This window comes from Oncorhynchus tshawytscha, linkage group LG06, assembly GCF_018296145.1.
Source record: "Oncorhynchus tshawytscha isolate Ot180627B linkage group LG06, Otsh_v2.0, whole genome shotgun sequence".
Lineage (NCBI taxonomy): Eukaryota > Metazoa > Chordata > Actinopteri > Salmoniformes > Salmonidae > Oncorhynchus > Oncorhynchus tshawytscha.
The window spans coordinates 31009932-31028970 of NC_056434.1; the positions used below are offsets into that span (position 1 = coordinate 31009932).

General features: G+C 43.9%; 1 protein-coding gene across 5 annotated transcripts in view; it reads right to left on the minus strand.

The window, feature by feature from the left end:
• The window catches only part of LOC112252404 (S phase cyclin A-associated protein in the endoplasmic reticulum), a 98065-nt gene that overhangs the window by 33254 nt on the left and 45772 nt on the right, over nucleotides 1-19039 (minus strand). For all 5 annotated transcript variants that reach the window (XM_024423596.2, XM_024423594.2, XM_024423593.2 and 2 more), the window contains one exon: nucleotides 12523-12638. In XM_024423596.2, coding sequence (XP_024279364.2) covers nucleotides 12523-12638 — 116 coding nt within the window. The remainder of the gene's footprint in view (nucleotides 1-12522; nucleotides 12639-19039) is intronic.

Consider the following 19039-nt stretch of genomic DNA (forward strand, 5'->3'; position numbering starts at 1 on the left):
GCTTTTGTTACTGGGTTATCAAGCAGGAGATCGTTCCACCTGAACCTCAAGCTCACGTTTCCCAACATCTCAGTGCTTTTCCTATGTGCCCAGTCAGGCCTGACCATGGCAATGCTGCAGAAATCTGACCAACTTCCAGATCAGGTTGAATCCCTGCTTTTCAACAGGGAAAATGTGTGTTCATGGAAAGAAAACTAACCCTAAGCCAAAATACAAGGTGAGGAGCAAATCCATTTCCTGGTGCTGTCAAACAATCCCTTCATTCACTGCTATCTAAATGACACTTCCTTTGATTCTTCTGTTGATCTTTCCGATACCCTGAGTGCTTCCAAGACGTTCAACACTGGCTGGGTATGAACTGGGAGTAATCTGATGAGCCTTCATGCATCACACACTCACACCATATAACGGCATCCTGAAATGAAACCTAAGGTAGCAGCTTTGATTACACAGCATACACTCAGTCATGTGACTGAGGTGGGTAACTAACTATAAGAGTGTTTTAACATGCAGTGTCCTAGCATAGCAGTGTCACTGGACTATTCATTTTTATTCATTTTATTTAACCTTTATTTAACTAGGCAAGTTGGTAAAGAACAAATTCTTATTTACAATGACGGCCTACCCCGGCCAAACCCTAACGACTCTGGGATAATTGTGCACCACTATCATAGCCGGTTGTGATACAATCTAAACCAGGGTCTGTAGTGACGCCTCTCACACTGAGATGCAGTGCCTTAGACCGCTGCGCCACTCGAGAGCCTTCTCGGGAGTTAAGACCTCTCTCTAAAACTAAAAAGCTTAAAAATAAGCCTGTTTCATTTTCAATGTGGTAGAACAGAGAGGACACTTAGATAAAACAGATACCAGATACCACAGTCAAACTGAATTGCATCATCAAGTGTCCTCTCCCGATTCTCTCAAATACAACTCTAAAAGTTATGACCTCTTCAGCCCTTCGGGTGGGTCAGTCTGTCTGTTCTGACGTTAGCTTCTCTTCTCTTGTGCTGAGCCCAGACATCACTGGGAGAAACTCCCCCCAGTCCTGTCTCTCTCCTCCTCTACTCCCCAGTGACCCCTACTGGGAGACACAGGGACATGTCCCATAAACACACAGTAGTTGACACAAGGTTGGAATACTTGAAGAATGTATCCATCTTTCCTTGACATAATTACACATCTGAGAAGTGTCAGATTTGTTAAAGTAGTGATGTGGAAACTTTGCTTTTGCTAATTAAATCATGCAGGGATTTCCCCAAAGTTAGGAAGGATGTGCTAATAAAGATTGAAAACAGGGCCAGAACGGCACCTCCGTTTACCCCCCATCTAACCACACCTCCAGACTGGGGCAAAACATTTCCTCAACATATAATAATAATGATGCTGAAGATAAGTGTCTCCAGAGGCAGAGAGAGCAAAGCTGTGGTTTTGCCTGGTGAGGATCTGTGATCATTTACAGCTTATTTTAGACAGCTCTGCCCCCCCCCTCCCCAAGGGAGCACAACACACTCTCCACTCAGAATCACAAAGAGAAAACACATTCACACAGAGTAGGGCTCACACTTGCAAGGCCTTGAAGAAGATACGTAAAGCTCAAAGAGCAGTGATACTAGCAAGAGCAATGTGTGGGTTTCTTCTTTTTTCTCATCTTATTCAACTGTTGCCATGCACCTGCTGAAGAGATAGCTCAAATGTGTGAGTGCCTTTCAAATGTTGAGAGAGCATTGTTAAAATTCCTCCAATAATGGATGTATATTTTTTTCTGTTTCAACTAGCAGGCTTATTTTTTCTCAAAAATACTCCCTCACCTTGAGATTTGAATATGCAAATTTAGCAGAAAGAGTGTGATAAAGGTAATCCAGGTGGAGAACAATTAAGTATCATCTTCACACACAAGACCATTTGGTTTATGGATGACTTTGCAGGTAAAAATCTCTGGTATATCATATATACTGTGTTATATTGATGTTAATGAGAGTTGTTACTCTGCTCGTCTAGACATGGATCCAGCGGCCACAGGGTTACACAGGGACATTAGCCGAGCCTCAGAGGAATTAGCTCATTAATGTAATGGTAACAAGTAGGAGTGGGTCTCCCAGGGGGGTAATATTACCCAAGCATCTCCGACTCTGCAGTTGACTTTTTTGTAAATCACTCAGCTTATCTGAGAGGAGGCGATCAATACGGCAGCATTACTGTAAACAGATAATGTAGCAAGCGCTGGGGTTAGCGTCTATCTCACAGACACCGACCATTACGCCATACAGCCACCCAGATGAACAACAGTGATTAGTGGACAGACGGGCCATGTCCTTGTGTTGAATCTCATCACTGGCTCCCAATATTCCCATCCCTTGCCCTGAATCCCTTACATTTCCCCCATATTGTAAATTATATATAATGAATGTGGGTGTAATACATGTTTAACGATGTACAGGACTACTATGAGTGTGGGCTTGATTTTTTATTTTATATCTGTTTTTAATTTAACCTTTATTTAACCTTTATTTAACCAGGTAGGACAGTTGAGAACAAGTTCTCATTTGCAACTGCGACCTGGCCAAGATAAAGCATAGCAGCTCGACCTATACAACAACACAGAGTTACACATGGAATAAACAAAACATACAGTCAATGATACAGTAGAAAAAAATAAAACAAAAAGTCTATATACAGTGAGTGCAAATGAGATAAATTAAGGGAGTTAAGGCAATAAATAGGCCGTGGTGGCCAAGTAATTACAATTAAACACTGGAATGGTAGATGTGCAGAAGATGAATGTGCAAGTAGAGATACTGGGGTGCAAAGGAGCAAGATAAATAAATAAATACAGTATGGGGATGAGGGAGTTGGATGGGCTGTTTACAGATTGACTATGTACAGGTGCAGTGATCTGTGAGCTGCTCTGACAGCTGGTGCTTAAAGCTAGTGAGGGAGATAGGAGTCTCCAGCTTCAGTGATTTTTGCAGTTCGTTCCAGTCATTGGCAGCAGAGAACTGGAAGAAAAGGTGGCCAAAAGGATGAATTGGCTTTGGGGGTGACAAGTGAGATATACCCGCTGGAGCGCGTGCTACGAGTGGGTGCTGCTATGGTGACCAGTGAGCTGAGATAAGGCGGGCTTTACCTAGCAGAGACTTGTAGATGACCTGGAGACAGTGGGTTTGGCGACGAGAGTGAAGTGAGGGCCAGCAAACGAAAGCGTACAGGTCACAGTGGTGGGTAGTATATGGGGATTTGGTGACAAAATGGATGGCACAGTGATAGACTACACCCAATTTGTTGAGTAGAGTGTTGGAGGCTATTTTGTAAATGACATCGCCAAAGTCGAGGATCCGTAGGATGGTCAGTTTTACGAGGGTATGTTTGGCAGCATGAGGGAAGGATGCTTTGTTGCGAAATAGTAAGCCGATTCTAGATTTAATTTTGGATTGGAGATGCTTAATGTGAGTCTGGAAGGAGAGTTTACAGTCTAACTAGACACCTAGGTATTTGTAGTTATCCACATACAGTGCCTTGCGAAAGTATTCGGCCCCCTTGAACTTTGCGACCTTTTGCCACATTTCAGGCTTCAAACATAAAGATATAAAACTGTATTTTTTTGTGAAGAATCAACAACAAGTGGGACACAATCATGAAGTGGAACGACATTTATTGGATATTTCAAACTTTTTTAACAAATCAAAAACTCAAAAATTGGGCGTGTAAAATTATTCAGCCCCCTTAAGTTAATACTTTGTAGCGCCACCTTTTGCTGCGATTACAGCTGTAAGTCGCTTGCGATATGTCTCTATCAGTTTTGCACATCGAGAGACAGAATTTTTTTCCCATTCCTCCTTGCAAAACAGCTCGAGCTCAGTGAGGTTGGATGGAGAGCATTTGTGAACAGCAGTTTTCAGTTCTTTCCACAGATTCTCGATTGGATTCAGGTCTGGACTTTGACTTGGCCATTCTAAACACCTGGATATGTTTATTTTTGAACCATTCCATTGTAGATTTTGCTTTATGTTTTGGATCATTGTCTTGTTGGAAGACAAATCTCCGTCCCAGTCTCAGGTCTTTTGCAGACTCCATCAGGTTTTCTTCCAGAATGGTCCTGTATTTGGCTCCATCCATCTTGCCATCAATTTTAACCATCTTCCCTGTCCCTGCTGAAGAAAAGCAGGCCCAAACCATGATGCTGCCAACACCATGTTTGACAGTGGGGATGGTGTGTTCAGGGTGATGAGCTGTGTTGCTTTTACGCCAAACATAACATTTTGCATTGTTGCCAAAAAGTTCAATTTTGGTTTCATCTGACCAGAGCACCTTCTTCCACATGTTTGGTGTGTCTCCCAGGTGGCTTGTGGCAAACTTTAAACAACACTTTTTATGGATATCTTTAAGAAATGGCTTTCTTCTTGCCACTCTTCCATAAAGGCCAGATTTGTGCAATATACGACTGATTGTTGTCCTATGGACAGAGTCTCCCACCTCAGCTGTAGATCTCTGCAGTTCATCCAGAGTGATCATGGGCCTCTTAGCTGCATCTCTGATCAGTCTTCTCCTTGTATGAGCTGAAAGTTGAGGGACGGCCAGGTCTTGGTAGATTTGCAGTGGTCTGATACTCCTTCCATTTCAATATTATCGCTTGCACAGTGCTCCTTGGGATGTTTAAAGCTTGGGAAATGTTTTTGTATCCAAATCCGGCTTTAAACTTCTTCACAACAGTATCTCGGACCTGCCTGATGTGTTCCTTGTTCTTCATGATGCTCTCTGCGCTTTTAACGGACCTCTGAGACTATCACAGTGCAGGTGCATTTATACAGAGACTTGATTGATTACACACAGGTGGATTGTATTTATCATCATTAGTCATAGGTCAACATTGGATCATTCAGAGATCCTCACTGAACTTCTGGAGAGAGTTTGCTGCACTGAAAGTAAAGGGGCTGAATAATTTTGCACGCCCAATTTTTCAGTTTTTGATTTGTTAAAAAAGTTTGAAATATCCAATAAATGTCGTTCCACTTCATGATTGTGTCCCACTTGTTGTTGATTCTTCACAAAAAAATACAGTTTTATATCTTTATGTTTGAAGCCTGAAATGTGGCAAAAGGTCGCAAAGTTCAAGGGGGCCGAATACTTTCGCAAGGCACTGTATTCTAAGTCAGAGCCATCCAGATTAGTGATGCTGGACGGGCAGGCAGGTGCAGGCAGTGATCGGTTGAAGAGCATGCATTTAGTTTTACTTGCATTTAAGAGCAGTTGGAAGCCACGGAAGGAGAGTTGTATGGCATTGAAGCTCGTCTGGAGGTTAGTTAACACAGTGTCCAAAGAAGGGCCAGAATTATACAGAATGGTGTCGTCTGCGTAGAGGTGGATCAGAGAATCACCAGCAGCAAGAGCGACATCATTGATGTATACAGAGAAGAGAGTCAGCCCGAGAATTGTACCCTGTGGCACCCCCATAGAGACTGCCAGAGGTCCGGACAACAGGCCCTCCGATATGACATACTGAACTCTATCAAAGAAGTAGTTGGTAAACCAGGCGAGGCAATCATTTGAGAAACCAAGGCTGTTGACTCTGCCAATAAGAATGTGGTGATTGACAGTCGAAAGCCTTAGCCAGGTTGATGAGGACCATGCCTCAGGACTACCTGGCATGATGACTCCTTGCTGTCCCCAGTCCACCTGGCCGTGCTGCTGCTCCAGTTTCAACTGTTCTGCCTGCGGCTATGGAATCCTGACCTGTTCACCGGACGTGCTACCTGTCCCAGACCTATTATTTGAGCATGCTGGTCATTTATGAACATTTGAACATCTTGGCCATGTTCTGTTATAATCTCCACCCGGCACAGCCAGAAGAGGACTGGCCACCCCTCATAGGAAGAAACCTAGAGAGGAACCAGGCTAAGTTTTGGCCTTTCTAGGGAGTTTTTCCTAGCCAATGTGCTTCAACACCTGAATTGCTTGCTGTTTGTGGTTTTAGGCTGGGTTTCTGTAGAGCACTTTGAGATATCAGCTTATGTACCAAGGGCTATATAAATAAATTTGATTTGATGAGTACGGCTGCACAGTAATGTCTCTTATCGATGGCGGTTATGATATCACTTAGGACCTTGAGCGTGGCTGAGGTGCACCCATGACCAGCTCTGAGGCCAGATTGCATAGTGGAGAAGGTACGGTGGAATTAGAAATGGTCGGTAATCTGTTTGTTAACTTGGCTTTCGAAGACCTTAGAAAGGCAGGGTAGGATAGATATAGGTCTGTAGCAGTTTGGGTCTGGAGTGTCTCCCCCTTTGAAGAGGGGGATGACCACAGCAGTTTTCCAATCTTTGGGAATCTCAGATGATACGAAAGAGGTTGAACAGGCTAGTGATAGGGGTTGCAACAATTTCGGCAGATAATTTTAGAAAGACGGGTCCAGATTGTCTAGCCCAGCTGATTTGTAGGGGGTCCAGATTTTGCAGCTCTTTCAGAACATCAGCTATCTGGATTTGGATGAAGGAGAAATGGGGAGGCTTGGGCGAGTTGCTGTGGGGAGTGCAGGGCTGTTGACCGGGGTAGGGGTAGCATGTGGAAGGCATGACCAGCAGTAGAAAAATGCTTATTGAAATTCTCAATTATAGTGGATTTATCGGTGGTGACAGTGTTTCCTAGCCTCAGTGCAGTGGGCAGCTGGGAGGAGGTGCTCTTATTCTCCATGGACTTTACAGTGTCCCAGAACCTTTTTGAGTTTGTGCTACAGGATGCACATTTCTGCTTGAAAAAGCTAGCATTAGCTTTCCTAACTGGCTGTGTATATTGGTTCCTAACTTCCCTGAAAAGTTGCATATCACAGGGGCTATTCGATGCTAATGCAGAATGCCACAGGATGTTTTCATGCTGGTCAAGGGCAGTCAGGTCTGGAGAGAACCAAGGGCTATATCTGTGCCTGGTTCTACATTATTTGAATGGGGCATGCTTATTTAAGATGGTGAGGAAGGCACTTTTAAAGAATGACCCGGCATCCTGTACTGACGGGATGAGGTCAATATCCTTCCAGGATACCCGGGCCAGGTCAATTAGAAACGCCTGCTCGCTCAAGTGTTTTATTAAGGACGGTTTGACAGTGATGAGGGGTGGTCGTTTGACTGCGGACCCATTACGGATGCAGGAAATGAGGCAGTGATCGCTGAGATCTTAAAAACAGCAGAGGTGTATTTGGAGGGCAAGTTGGTTAGGATGATATCTATGAGGGTGCCCGTATTTATAGATTTGGGGTTGTACCTGGTAGGTTCATTGATCATTTGTGTGAGATTGAGGGCATCAAGCTTAGATTGTAGGATGGCCGGGGTGTTAAGCATGTCCCAGTTTAGGTCACCTAGCAGCATGAGCTCTGAAGATAGATGGGAGGCAATCAGTTCACATATGGTGTCCAGGGCACAGCTGGGGGCAGAGGGTGGCCTATAGCAAGCGGCAATGGTGAGATATGTCTGAGGGTTATCACAAGTTCTGACCCAAGCTCATAGCTCTCAGGGGCCCAACAACAACCCCAGGCCTGAGACAGCACTCTACTCTATAGCATGGAGCAGCTAACCGACTACCGCCCCGTAGCACTCACATCCGTCATCATGAAGTGCTTTGAGAGACTAGTCAAGGACCATATCACCTCCACCCTACCTGACACCCTAGACCCACACCAATTTGCTTACCGCCCAAATAGGTCCACAGACGATGCAATCTCAACCACACTGCACACTGCCCTAACCCATCTGGACAAGAGGAATACCTATGTGAGAATGCTGTTCATCGACTACAGCTCGGCATTCAACACCATAGTACCCTCCAAGCTCGTCATCAAGCTCGAGACCCTGGGTCTCGACCCCGCCCTGTGCAACTGGGTTCTGGACTTCCTGACGGGCCGCCCCCAGGTGGTGAGGGTAGGCAACAACATCTCCTCCCCGCTGATCCTCAACACTGGGGCCCCACAAGGGTGCGTTCTGAGCCCTCTCCTGTACTCCCTGTTCACCCACGACTGCGTGGCCATGCACGCCTCCAACTCAATCATCAAGTTTGCGGACGACACAACAGTGGTAGGCTTGATTACCAACAACGACGAGACGGCCTACAGGGAGGAGGTGAGGGCCCTCGGAGTGTGGTGTCAGGAAAATAACCTCACACTCAACGTCAACAAAACTAAGGAGATGATTGTGGACTTCAGGAAACAGCAGAGGGAACACCCCCATCCACATCGATGGAACAGTAGTGGAGAGGGTAGCAAGTTTTAAGTTCCTCGGCATACACATCACAGACAAACTGAATTGGTCCACTCACACAGACAGCATCGTGAGGAAGGCGCAGCAGCGCCTCTTCAACCTCAGGAGGCTGAAGAAATTCGGCTTGTCACCAAAAGCACTCACAAACTTCTACAGATGCACAATCGAGAGCATCCTGGCGGGCTGTATCACCGCCTGGTATGGCAACTGCACCGCCCTCAACCGTAAGGCTCTCCAGAGGGTAGTGAGGTCTGCACAACGCATCACCGGGGGCAAACTACCTGCCCTCCAGGACACCTACACCACCCGATGCTACAGGAAGGCCATAAAGATCATCAAGGACATCAACCACCCGAGCCACTGCCTGTTCACCCCGCTGTCATCCAGAAGGCGAGGTCAGTACAGGTGCATCAAAGCTGGGACCGAGAGACTGAAAAACAGCTTCTATCTCAAGGCCATCAGACTGTTAAACAGCCACCACTAACATTGAGTGGCTACTGCCAACACACTGTCAATGACACTGACTCTACTCCAGCCACTTTAATAATGGGAATTGATGGGAAATTATGTAAATATATCACTAGCCACTTTAAACAATGCTACCTTATATAATGTTACTTACCCTACATTATTCATCTCATATGCATACGTTGATACTGTACTCTATATCATCGACTGCATCCTTATGTAATACATGTATCACTAGCCACTTTAACTATGCCACTTGGTTTACATACTCATCTCATATGTATATACTGTACTCGATATCATCTACCGTATCTTGCCTATGCTGCTCTGTACCATCACTCATTCATATATCCTTATGTACATATTCTTTATCCCCTTACACTGTGTATAAGACAGTAGTTTTTTTTTTGTTGGAATTGTTAGTTAGATTACTTGTTCGTTATTACTGCATTGTCGGAACTAGAAGCACAAGCATTTCGCTACACTCGCATTAACATCTGCTAACCATGTGTATGTGACAAATACAATTCGATTTGATTTGATTTGATTTGGAGGACAGAGAGAGCAGAGACAGCCCAAAGACAGCTAGCCTATCACAACCTGAGCCCACAGGTGCTGGGTAGACAGGAACTGGCAACACGTTGTCTGCTTTGCAACTGGTAACATCATGAATATACTGTTATTATGTACTATTCAACATATAATACCACTTTATCAAGTGGAACACATACTAAGAACTGTCAACAGAACTGGATAACTTTCTTGAGCTTTACTTTAGGAAGGTTACATTCTAACATTCCTATTTGTGATGACCCCACAGGAGTGACCTGCCCCTTCATGCTTGAAAGTTGTCCTCAGTCTTATGTATATTTCTAGAAGATCTGAAGAAGTTATTTTCAACATGTTCAGACGAGGTGGTAATTGAGTCCTGAAAGAAGGTAACAGGGAGGCCATTCCTTTGTCACTAGACATGGCACACTTCAGCTCTGGATTGGACTAGGAGCCCGGCAGAGGATGAAAGAAGTACCTCTGATCTTATTCAACTCCTCTTCCTCTGTACGTCAAGTGGCTGTCTCAAAGCGTAGGAACAACAGTAAGTGTGGGTGTAGTCTCCCGCTTCAACAAGAAGAAACAGTCCAATTGTGAGCAAAAGACTCCTAGCTACCTACAAGTAAAAACCTGTCCACCCAATTTAAGTTAATAAAATTCCTCACGATACAGAAGTCTGCTTCAAATTCTCCAGGATTAGTGATGGAGTGAATCATTTTTTATTTAAAAAAAATCTATAAACACGAGATGGCCATATTTAAAAGCATTAGAAATATAAGAAGCATTTGTCCATTAGTAGAGGTTTGGGAAACAGTAAATGCTAATGAGTGTAGGAGAGAGGCCATTCCAGTCCATTAGAGAGTTCCAGTGTTGTGAGAATGGCGGTCTCTCCGAGGTTATCTACTGGCAGGCCACACTAACTCCAGACCCACAACTCAAAACCACGACAGAGTCCTTCTGATGGATTAGACACATGGCCTTTCTGTATATCAACAGAAAAGAATGAACACAAAATAGATGACCAAAATGTAATCCCTTCTAAAAAGGTTGCATTATTATTCATGATCCATTCTGAAAGTATTGATTGAGATACGAGCACTATAAACAGAGAAATAAAAGGAAGGGTTGAGGTTACCTCACTCACTTTACGCAATTGCAAAAACATCACAAATTGTAAACAGAGGAGAGCTGTCACGGAGGTCAGAGTGTGGAACATGTCTTTAGAGGCTTACACAGCAGCTGGTAAGGCTCATGGGTTTTAAGTGGAGGTCCGGTTGGACGACAGACTATGAAATGTCAGCTCATGACTCATGAGAGCAGCAATAGGCCAGGATATTGGTTGTGAAGAGTATGGGAATATGGGGATGGGGATGGAAAAAGGACCAAAAAAATACAAAATGTCAATTTCAATGGATTCATGAAGTTGTATTGTATGGGGACCGTGGAGGTTCCAGCCAAAGTAAATGGAGTAATTTGACATCCCGTACACTTCCTCACAGCTGTCTCAGCAGAGGTGACATCACGAGAGGTCAGCAAGATGCATTATGACCAATGACGATGACCCTCACAGAGCCACATACCCTTCATGAACAATTTGTATTAAAACATAGTGTCATTATACACTACTTGACCAAAAGTATGTGGACACCTGCTCGTCATCTCTTTCCAAAACCATGGGCATTAATATGGAGTTGGTGCCCCTTTGCTGCGATAACAGCCTCTACTCTTCTGGGAAGACTTTCCACTAGATTTTGGAAAATTGCTGCGGGGACTTGTTTACATTCAGCCACAAAAGCAGGTCGGGCACCGATGTTGGGCGATTAGGCCTGGCTCGCAGTCGGCGTTCCAATTCATCGCAAAGGATTTCGATGGGGTTGAGGATCAGGGCTCTGTGCAGGCCAGTCATGTTCTTACACACCGATCAACAAACCATTTCTGTATCGACCTCGCTTTTTACACAGGGGCATCGTCATGCTGAAACAGAAATGAGCCTTCCCCAAACTATTCCACACAAAGTTGGAAGCACAGAATCGTCTCGAATGTCATTGTATGCTGTAGTGTTAAGATTTCCCTTTATAGATTTGGGGTTGTACCTGGTAGGTTCATTGATCATTTGTGTGAGATTGAGGCATCAAGCTTAGATTGTAGGATGGCCGGGGTGTTAAGCATGGAAGGGGACTCGCATCTGAATGTAACCACCGAATGCCACAACAACACTAAAGTTCTAATCAAAAATGATTTGAATGCATTTAAATGGTCTGAAACTTGTCTGCCCGTTGAACACACATCCTCAGCCACCTTCTATAGGAATTTAACGACTGCATAGGGCTATGTTTTGGATGACTGGCTGCAAATGTTTATTGAATTGTTTTATTTCTGCCTTTTCTATTCCAGACATTCTGACATTCACTAAAGCATCCCATGTATGTAACTTTAGTCTTTCACTTTTCAATGATTCGGGCCTAGCCCGAACCATGAAAAACAGCCCCAAATCATTATTCCTCATCCAAACTTTATAGTTGGCACTATGCATTCGGGCAGGTAGCATTCTCCTGGCATCCGCCAAAGCCTGTCGGACTGCCAGATGGTGAAGCGTGATTCATCACTCCAGAAAACATGTTTCCTCTGCTCCAGAGTCCAATGGCGGCAAGCTTTATACAACTCCAGCCAACACTTGGCATTGAGCTTGGTGATCTTAGGCTTGTGTGCGGCTGCTCTGCCATGAAAACCCATTTCATGAAGCTCCAGACGAACAGTTATTGTGCTGACATTGCTTCCAGAGGCAGTTTGGAACTCGGTCGTGAGTGTTGCAACCAAGGACAGACTATTTTTACAAGCTACACGCTTCAGCACTCAACGTCCCGTTCAGTGAGTTTGTGTGGCCTACCACTTTGCGGCTGAGCCGTTGTTGTTCCTAGACTTTTCCACTTCACAATAACAGCACTTAGCAGGGCAGAAATCCGACGAACTGACTTGCTGGAAAGGTGGCATCTCATGACGGTGCCACGTTGAATGTCTGAGCTTTTCAGTAAGGCCATGTCAATGTTTTCCTATGGAGATTGCATGGATGTGTGCTCGATTTTATACACCTGTCAGCAGCGGGTGTGGCTGAAATAGCCGAATCCACTAACTTGAAGGGGTGTCCACATACTTTTGTATATATAGTGTAGTTTGTGTAAAACCCTCTAATCTGAATAGAAAGTGTATCAAAAGACAGTGTGTGTGGAGACTAGGTTAGCTGTATTTGAATGTAAAAGCTGGAACTCACTTGATTGGAATGCGTGAGACTGCGGTGGGGGTGGAGGTTGCAGTGACTACCTGCAGAATCTGTTCTAGAGTAGAAAGTCCCCCTCCCACCTGGAATGCCACTTGATCTTCATTGTTCTGTGGAGGGAGAGAACAAGAACCGCAGTCAGGTAACAGGGAGCCGGATGGACAAGGGTATCACGTTGCTCTCACTGAGGACCCAACGGCTCTTTTCCCCTCACCTCCCACTTCCAAAGGGGAGTTGGGAGTGAAATCTGAAAAACACAGAGATCCCCAAAGCATTCCTGTTAAATCTCAAAAGTGCACAACCTCAGCTCCACCCCCACGCCAGCCAAGTCTCAGTGGAGGACAGTTACTCTGCAGAACTCCACACACACACACACACACACACACACACACAAAACCAGGGTGGTCTGTGCTCACAAACACAGGCCGAGGAGAGACTCTAGACAAGTAAATAACTGAGAAATCAAACAAAAACTACTAAAGAAAATCATCAATCAAGATAAGAGTCTTGGATACATGCTGAATTGACTGTTTATTTATTCCAATATGAAAACAGCTATAACTCTGACCGATGTAGTGCACCCAGCTGAGGCTAGCACATGAGATTTAAAATGTATAGTAAACAATTATCATCATTAAACTGATCAACATGTTTAGTCTAACACAATACAGTGGTCCATAGAGTGAGTCATAGATCTAGCGATCAAACAGGCCCTAAATAAGAAGAGGGCCATGCCCTGCTGTTAGGATAGGAGAAACGAGTCGGAGCTCTTGGCATTTGGTCAGATGCTGCTGCAGCTACACAGTCCCATAAATCAACAGCTCCAAAGCCCAGAGCAAGCGGCTGCTATCAGGCATGTTAGTGCCTGGGTCGACCGGGAGGATAGGGGCTGCAGGGCATCAGGGGAGGAGTGGGTGCTGATGGAGGGCTTTCCTCACACGGACGGAACAGCCAGGGGGGTGCACACCTCACCACATCACGCAAGGACAGACGGAGGTACACTGGAGGTTGCTTCTACACCTAATGAGGTCACCGTCTCCCAGGTAGTGTGACAGCCTCTATATCCAAGCACTTCAACGTGTTTTTGTTCCACAGATAAGGGGTTTGCCAACAAGCCTGAACACATTGAGGAAGCGCTTTGCAAAATTATATATAAGCCCTTCATCTGTCACTCACATGGAGTGCCAAGGCACAAGTCCTCAGGATCCGGTGACAAGTAAACACTGAACTCGGCTAGGGTTAAAGTATTTTGGACCAACACACTGAAAAGCACACCAGAAAAGCTCCTGCACTGAGGATTATAGAAATCTCTCCAATGGTCCAATCAGCACCGTGTGTGGTTGTATTCTCTTTGTAAGAGACCAACCTCCTTTTGTGGAGGTTACCAACACTCTTCATACTTAAATTACGATGGTCTCTAGCACTGAGCTGGGTTTAACCCACTCTTAACTCACCCATCAACACGCCCATCTGAAAGCTTCTGGGCTAAATTAGAAAAAGGCAGCTCTTTCATGGTAGTAATCAAATGGTCTTCTAAGGGAGTTAACTGGGACCTGCCCAGTCCTGGCTGTCTGACGTTAAAGCCAGACTGGGACATCTTGGCTGCGTCTGCCTTGGCAGCTTGACAGATCAATCTGCTGTGGCGATGGAAAAGAAGAAGAATGGGTGGAGAGGATTAACCTCCAATCATTTTAGGCAACATCTTAAGGCAGTCTACGTCTGCAATAACCATGGCATCCCTACCAGAGAGGACCAAGAGGAGACCTATCTGCTGATGTGGAGATATTAATCATTCATTTCTCAAAAGCACACCATCAGATCTAGGCTATTGGTGTTATCGGTGCAGGAAACCGTACAGTATTCAGTGAGTGGTCCTCTCTGTGGTGTTTCTCTAGCTATAAGACTTTATACTCTGCTGCCTCAGTACTGTCGATGGCAGTAGAGCAGAGCAGGAATAATAGGCCTTCCTGTTCCAGATCAATGAAGAATAACATTTCAACTGCAAGAACTAAAGAGAGCAAATTGCAAGAACAGCGGAATTACACGCCATATTAAACTGAACCCTCTGGAACTTACTTTTCAGGTACAGTAACTAAGTCATACAGGGAAACAATAAAGCTGTTGTTCATTAAATAACCCCTTGAACCATGCTGGGAACTGTATAACAACGTTAAGGTGAGATCTCCATAGGATGCGTGATGTAGTAACTGTTGTATCCATTGTTGCCAAATTATTATTTCATATAGCCAACAGGCTTCTGGTACCAAATTCATGGTCACAACATCTGCATTTGATAGATCTTTTCAACAAGCCACATCAGGGAGAGGCAACAGAAAGTCTGTTTGTATATGATTAGTGACAGTGGCTGTACACACTGAAACAAGGTGACAGTGGCTGTACACACTGAAACAAGGTGACAGTGACTGCCTGTTGATAGAGGCTCAACACTCGCTCCTGAATGAAAACCAAAATGTTGAAACACAGCACTATCCTGCACTGACAGACAAAGATACATCTCACTTAATCTCCCATTCCATGTTCCTATGAAGCAGTGTGAAATCTGTCTGCATCCTGTCACCCCCTGCTTGCCAGACTTTTATTTATTTAACCTTTATTTAACTAGGCATGTCAGTTCAGAACAAATTCTTATTTACAATGACGGCCTACCCCGGCCAAACCCTAACCCGGACGATGCTGGGCCAATTGTGCGCCGCCTTATGACCCTCCCAATCATGGCCGGTTGTGATACAGCCTGGAATCGCACCAGGGTCTGTAGTGAACCCTCTAGCACTGAGATGCAGTGCCTTAGACTACTGCGCCACTCAGGAGCAGACACTCTGATGTCAGTGTAATATGATGAGGGGCTCATTTATTCTAGAGAGAAACCCCCAACATGACTGAAGACTTGAGGAAAGGTGAGGGGGCAAGGACAGACAGCCGAGTCCAAACTGAATTATACAGCTGGAGGAATCTTAAACAATTATTACCCCTGGTGACCATTATTACCCCAGCTAATCAGAAGGCCAGGCAGCTGCTAATTCCTGTGTCTGTGACAGAGGTGCTTTTGGGATGAGAGGGAGAGAGGGAGGGCCAGCAGGACATCTCTTTGTAGTTACCTCCCACCAGCCACTCTAATTAGACACAAAGACAGGGAGGAGGGGAAAGCCCCGATCCTCTGGCCCCACCAACAGACGCTGGGGAACAACTGACTTGGGAGTTCATTATGGGTGTGACACAGGACAGCCTCAAACTGGTTTGCCCATCACGCAAAATAACAGATGGAGTGAGCGGGGCAGACATACACTACCGTACATGCATTTCATCTTGGACCATGACTAAGACATAAACTTGCAAAAAAAAACCTGTGAGGAGTAAACAAAGTTGAGTAATCTAAACCAGCATCAGTATGTACGAGAGGAGTGACAAACCACAAGACTGCTGAGGTAAACATTTAGAGAGAGTAAGAGTTTGTATGTTTATCGGGTGTAATGGAATGCTGTTTGGTACAATAAAGAGGGATGATTGGTTGAGAGACTGTAAATGGGAAACAAGTCTGGTGGAATTTATTCTATAAATTGGACTGACATTCATTAGGGACTAGTGAGGCGCAAAATCAGACGCACCACAGAAACCACAGCCTATGGAGGAACTACAACACAGAGGGATTTCAATGTATGACCCCAATTAAAGTTACAAAGAGTAAGCCATCCTTGGAACATATGAACTAAAATACTAAAAGGGCATATTCATAGACTTCAAGCAAATCTGTCCTGGTTAGGTCAGAAACATGTTGTCAAATGAAATGATTTCCCTGGCTTTTTTTACTCACTTTGGCAGCAACAACAAAGGCTTTAGTCCATCTGATATATAATATATTACTCCTTCTGAACTCACAATAAGGCCGGTATTCAATAGAGCCTATTCAAGAGCAGGTAATATGAATGGGTAATATTTTGGCCAGCGTAAGTCTGCCTATTCATTTATTGTAGTAAAATCCTTCAAGGATGGAAGCAAATAATTGTAGTTACCTGGTATTATTTAGTTGTTATGGTAAAAGGTATTGCGACATTCCAAATCAACTACAGTAGGCTAATCCAGAACCATGTATTTAAATACATGTTTCTGGGGTAGTCCAATAGCTTTCAAGACTAGCTTAAATAAACAAACTTATAATTCAAATCTGGACACTTATTGTATAGGGGTAAGACAACATAAGTATTGAAAGTCATTGGAGTATAATAATCCTTATCCCTAGCCCCCCCCCAAAAAAACACAAGAATTATACTAATCATCACAAAATATGCAATTTCTTTAAAAAATATTTGTAATTAAGCTGGTTGTGAAAAAACTAAGGCTGGGAATTGCCAGGGACTCACGATACAATATTATCACAATATTTAGGTGGCGATACTGTATGTATTGCGATTCGATACTGTGATTATTACGATTCGATGTTCCAAATATATTGCTGCTGCAGAGGAACAAGAAAGAGCCATGATAAAAATAACTTTTGATCAGTCATGGAAATAAATGTGCTGAAAACTATTTTGCTCCCTATTTAAAAAGTAGATAGAAAACAAGCTATGAAGGAAAAATACTGGAATTCTTGTGCAGGTACAACAAACTAGCGCAAAAAATACTTTTGTGATATTGTCAAAACTATTTGATATGATATACAATCAAAAATAATATCCCGATATGTAATTGTATTGCTTTTTTTCCACCCCCAGCACATGAAATGTATTAATTAATCAATTTGAATGCTTAATGTGAGCCCCGGACCAGACTATCGTGGGATAATAATAAGTGTCCTGACACACTTGTCCATCATGTCAGTTTAGTTCTCCTAGTCTCTGACAAGTTCCTTAGATCTACTTTCACAAATGTTTGTTTATGGACACACGTAACACTCCCAATCTAAGCCAAGAGGAACAAAGAAAACCCTCCCCAAGGGGGTGAGGAATTGAGAAAATTGTGATTTTCATCTACAGGACCACCATACTAGTCTAAGGTGAGAATTGCATTCAGTGTGCAGGAATCAAATATATACAGTTGAAGTCAGAAGTTTAAATGCATTTGGCTAAGGTGTATGTAAACTCAGTTTTTCACAATTCCTGACTTTTAATCCTAGTAAAAAAAATCACTGTCTTAGGTCAGTTAGGATCACCACTTTATTTTAAGAATGTGAAATGTCAGAATAACAGTAGAGAGAATTATTTATTTCAGCTTTTATTTCTTTCATCACATTCCCAGTGGGTCAGAAGTTTACATACACCCAATTAGTATTTGGTAGCATTGCCTTTAAATTGTTTAACTCGGGTCAAACGTTTTGGGGAGCCTTCCACATGCTTCCCACAATAAGTTGGGTGAATTTTGGCCCATTCCTCCTGACAGAGCTGGTGCAACTGAGTCAGGTTTGTAGGTCTCCTTGCTCACACCTTTTCAGTTCTGCCCAAACATTTTCTATAGGATTGAGGTCAGGGCTTTGTGATGGCTACTCCAATACCTTGACTTTGTTGTTGTTAAGCCATTTTGCCACAACTTTGGAAGTATGCTTGGGGTCATTGTCCATTTGGAAGACCCATTTGCAACCAAGCTTTATTAACTTCCTGACTGATGTCTTGAGATGTTGCTTCAATATATCCACATCATTTTCCTGTCTCATGAAGCCATCTATTTTGTGAAGTGCACCAGTCCCTCCTGCAGCAAAGCACACCCACAACATGATGCTGCCACCCCTGTGCTTCACGGTTGGGATGGTGTACTTCGGGTTGCAAGCCTCCCCCTTTATCCTCCAAACATAACAATGGTCATTATGGCCAAACAGTTCTATTTTTGTTTCATCAGACCAGAGGACACTTTCTCCAAAAAGTATGATCTTTGTCCCCATGTGCAGTTGCAAACTGTGGTCTGGCTTTTTCATTGCGGTTTTGGAGCAGAGGCTTCTTCCTTGCTGAGCGGCCTTTCAGGTTATGTCGATATAGGACTCGTTTTACTGTGGATATAGATACTTTTGTACCGGTTTCCTCCAGCATCTTCACAAAGTCCTTTGCTGTTGTTCTGGGATTGATTTGCACTTTTCGCACCGAAGTACGTTCATCTCTAGGACAGAATGCGTCTCCTTCCTGAGAGGTATGACGGCTGCGTGGTCCCATGGTGTTTATACGTGCGTACTATTGTTTGTACAGATGAACGTGGTACCTCCAGGCATTTGGAAAATGCTCCCAAGGATGAACCAGACTTGTGGAGGTCTACACTTTTTCTTCTGAGGTCTTGGCTGATTTCTTTTGATTTTCCCATGATGTCAACAAAGAGGCACTGAGTTTGAAGGTAGGCCTTGAAATACATCCACAGGTACACCTCCAATTGACTCAAATGATGTCAATTAGCCGATCAGAAGCTTCTAAAGCCATGACATCCTTTTCTGGAATTTTCAATGCTGTTTTAAGTCATCATAGTGTATGTAAACTTCTGACCCACTGGAATTGTGATACAGTGAATTATAAGTGAA